This window comes from Aegilops tauschii, chromosome 5, assembly GCF_002575655.3.
Source record: "Aegilops tauschii subsp. strangulata cultivar AL8/78 chromosome 5, Aet v6.0, whole genome shotgun sequence".
Lineage (NCBI taxonomy): Eukaryota > Viridiplantae > Streptophyta > Magnoliopsida > Poales > Poaceae > Aegilops > Aegilops tauschii.
The window spans coordinates 45,144,793-45,148,359 of NC_053039.3; the positions used below are offsets into that span (position 1 = coordinate 45,144,793).

Consider the following 3,567-nt stretch of genomic DNA (forward strand, 5'->3'; position numbering starts at 1 on the left):
ACGGCCCTTTAGAGCCTCTCAGTGTTGATTCCTATTTCCTCTAGCAACGATGATCGAAGACCGTCTATATATTCTATGGGTATAAGGTGTGCGCCATATTTATGTAAATTGTGTAGGCATGAAAGGTATCAGAAATTATTTTACAGCGAAAATGAGTAATCAGTCGAATAGTTTTATTTCCCTGACCTCGCCTATTAGAGGCAGTGGCAATTGGCCCGGATGGGGAGAGAGCTCAGCGGTGCCACGTGCGTGGGGTATTGGCGCAATTGCCACTGGGTGGTGTCTCTCTACAAGCCGAGAGTCTCTCTGGTCATTTTTGAATAAACTACTCCCCCTGATAAATGTTATTGTCGCGGGTATAACGTTGTACAAAAATTGTCCTAAAGCTGCGACAAGTGTGAATTAAAGGAAGTACTACTGATCTTGCAGAAAAAATAATTACACTGGCTGCCGAGGAAGAATGACCATCGCTCGAGGCTGCAACAACTTGTGTGCCATCCGGTTGATCTCAATCTTGCCCGGCTTCACGGTCGAACCAGCGAACGAACCGGTGGTCCGACCGAGCCGGGACGCACACCGGTCGGTCAGGTCCGCTCCTCCCACCCGCGAGCCAGAGCCCAGAGGGGTGTCTTGCCCGCCCCGTCTCGTCCAAACGATCCAGCCCGTCCATTCCGATCGGACGGCCGCTCGGTGACTAGAAGAACCCCCACCGCCGACCGCAGCCAAACCCTTCCTCCCCTTCCGCCCCGTCCCGTCTCCCTCCCCCCTTCCTCGGCGGCCGCCGCCGCCCCCCATCGCGGCGAGTCACCCCGCCCGCAGCCGACCTAAGGTTTGCCTCCTCTACCCGCCCCCCTTCTGTTCTATCGATTGGAGTCCGCTCCCCCTCTTTCTGACCCGTGGGCGGTGTTCGTTTGCGCGTGCGTCGACCAGCTGCCGCCGCGTGCACCCGGGATCACCGAGGAGGCGGCGCCATGAGGTTGGAGAAGTGCTGGTTCTGCTCCTCCACCGTCTACCCCGGCCACGGTATCCAGTTCGTCCGCAACGACGCCAAGGTATCCGTCTATCTATATCTGTTTCTCCTGTCGACAGCCTCTGCCTGTGGTGCCGTCCGTCCATGTGGTTGTGGTATCGGCATGAAAGAAGTGAAAATAGGGCAATTTTATGAGATTCGATTCATTAAAAATATGTTTAGCTTCACCTCTGCTTGTAATTCTGTCACACCTGTGGTAGCCTTACGAAAAATTTCGGAGAATTTATTTAACATGGGAGCACCGAATGAAAAAGCGAGTGAAAATAGAGCAGTTATCATGTGGTTCGGTTCATGAATAATCTGTTTACTTTCACTTGTGCTTGTATTTGGATTTGGCTGGGCACCTGTAGCCTTATGAAAAGCTGAAGATGCAGCAATTCTTGCGGGGTTCCTGCCTTGGAAGTAGCTTGCGTAGCTTCACTTCTGCCAGTGTATGGATTTGGTTGGGGGCATGGCATGTAACCAGGTCTTGCATCTAATTTCTTAAGTCTTTCTCGTCATATCAAGAACCTGATGGTGAACAGCTATGGTTGTCCCTCTGTTAAGAAATATAAGAGCGTTTAGAACTCTGTTAAGAAATATAAGAGCATTTAGAAGTGATCTAAATGCTCTTATATTTCTTTACAGAGGGAGTACTTTGTTTCTGTACCCATGCCTTGCATCGCCTCTGATTTTTTTAGAGAGATTAACATGGGAGAAAGCGCACCGTATGAAAAAGTGAATGTAGAGCAATTGTATGGGATTCAATTCATAAATATAAACTGTTTAGCTTCACCTCTGCTTGTATTTGGGTCTGGCTGGACACCTGTAGCCTTATGAAAAGCTGAAGATGCAATAATTCTTGTGCTGTTCCTGCTTTGGTAGTAGCTTTTGTACCTTCACTCCTGCCTCTGTCTGGATTTGGTTGATAGCATGTAACCAGGTCTTACATCTGCTTTGTTAGATCTTTCGGTTCTGCCGATCAAAATGCCACAAGAACTTCAAGATGAAGAGGAACCCTCGCAAGGTTAAGTGGACCAAGGCGTACAGGCGCCTGCGTGGAAAGGACATGACACAGGTAACGAGCTTCGCTATCTTCTATATCCTGCCAGTAGCTAGATAGTGCTGTGTGGGTCGTAATCGAATCATTGTTTGAATCTACCAGGATGCCACGTTTGAGTTCGAGAGGAAGAGGAACAGGCCGGAGCGCTACGACCGTAACGTCACTGAGCAGACTCTGAAGGCCATCCCGCTTATCACGAAGATCAGACATGAACGGCAGAAGAAACACATTACAGAGAGGTCGGTTGCTGTACCTTGATTATTCATTTTCTGCTTATTCTGGGAGTGGTTTCTTCGTCTAACACGCACTGTTTTTCTCCTATAACAGACAGAAGGGTGGTAAGAGCATGGTGCGAAAGAGCGACGCTAAGGAGCTGGATCAGTTTATCGACATGGTTCCCAAGCAGGAAACCGAGAACTATGTAGCCAAGCAGAAGGTTCTAGTTTCTCAGCTGAAGACCGAAGAGAATCTTATGGAAGAGTAATGGAATCAAACAGTTTTGTGTGTGCGCGTGCATGTGATCCTTTCTATATGAAGTGCTTTGTGTTTCATCAGATTGTAGACGACAGTGAACATTTGTTTTCTACTTACTATGAGCAAGTTATGCATGTGATGTTATCGCGTGGACGATGGTCAGATTTGCTCTCCTACCGTTTAATAGAATTGTGAAATTAACCAGTCATTGTTATCGTGTGTTCATTTTTGTTTAGTAGTGTGTGCACCGTACTTTTGGTACGATGCAGCAGAATCATCAGCTTGTGGTTTGAAATCTTGGTTCAAAATTCTGTGTCTATCACAAGTTTGAATCATGGTGATTTTGTAAGCATATTACTGCCTATAGGTGCAAATTGTAGGGTTGGCAGTGGTTTAGCATATCAGCAAGCACAGACGCGACTGTATTTGAGAGTCATCTTAAAACTACCACTCTGTATCTTCGAGTCATCTTCAGATTAGCTTGCCGTTCCTTAAACCTTGAAACCATTGCTCCGTGTGTAAGTATTGGAGTTGATTATTCAGACTAGGCTATGTCCTACATTTTGTCCAGTTTTGTTGGGATGTTATGGTTAGGTTATCAATCCTTCATCTTTGTTTCAGAAATATATCATCAGTCCCTGGTAGTAGCTTGGCAGCTATGGCACATTATCTTGCCCGGTATCCTGGTTGCTTCCCCAATGAGCCTCCCACTTCAGTTCTCATTTCTCAATTTCCTTCACGGCTGCACTTCTCTTTCTATCATAATCAGTTTTTGCATTGTTGCAAGTTTGTGACCTTTTTTTTTTGCGAATTGAAACTTGTATTACTCAAACCCGATCAGGTTTACAATCAGAGGAAGCAAGTTCCACAGCACTAGCTGGACCAGAAACAAACCAGGTCATAGTTCTACCTTCCTCTCTAGCAAAGATAGCTAAACAGTTATAGTTCTACCTTCCTCTCTGGTAAAGATAGCTAAACAGTTGCTAACTTTATTTTGGGGCCTACGAATGTGAGTCTCTTG

At 46.5% G+C, this 3,567-nt stretch overlaps 1 protein-coding gene across 1 annotated transcript; it reads left to right on the plus strand.

The window, feature by feature from the left end:
* Window positions 1–672: 672 nt before the first annotated feature.
* On the plus strand, window positions 673–2,754 carry LOC109769437 (probable ribosome biogenesis protein RLP24). The gene is made up of 5 exons (XM_020328185.2): window positions 673–829; window positions 931–1,052; window positions 1,974–2,087; window positions 2,175–2,311; window positions 2,400–2,754. Exons 2-5 carry the CDS (start codon window positions 972–974, stop codon window positions 2,554–2,556), a joined length of 489 nt encoding a protein of 162 aa, XP_020183774.1. The 5' UTR covers window positions 673–829; window positions 931–971; the 3' UTR covers window positions 2,557–2,754.
* The last annotated feature ends 813 nt before the right edge of the window (window positions 2,755–3,567 follow it).

What these genes read in the sequence shown, in the direction of transcription:
- LOC109769437 (XM_020328185.2), top strand. Translation starts at nt 972, where the DNA reads ATGAGGTTGGAGAAGTGCTGGTTCTGCTCCTCCACCGTCTACCCCGGC. An exon ending in GTGGAAAGGACATGACACAG is followed by an intron (nt 2,088 to 2,174) that starts GTAACGAGCTTC and finishes TGAATCTACCAG; the next exon opens with GATGCCACGTTTGAGTTCGA. An exon ending in AAGAAACACATTACAGAGAG is followed by an intron (nt 2,312 to 2,399) that starts GTCGGTTGCTGT and finishes CTCCTATAACAG; the next exon opens with ACAGAAGGGTGGTAAGAGCA.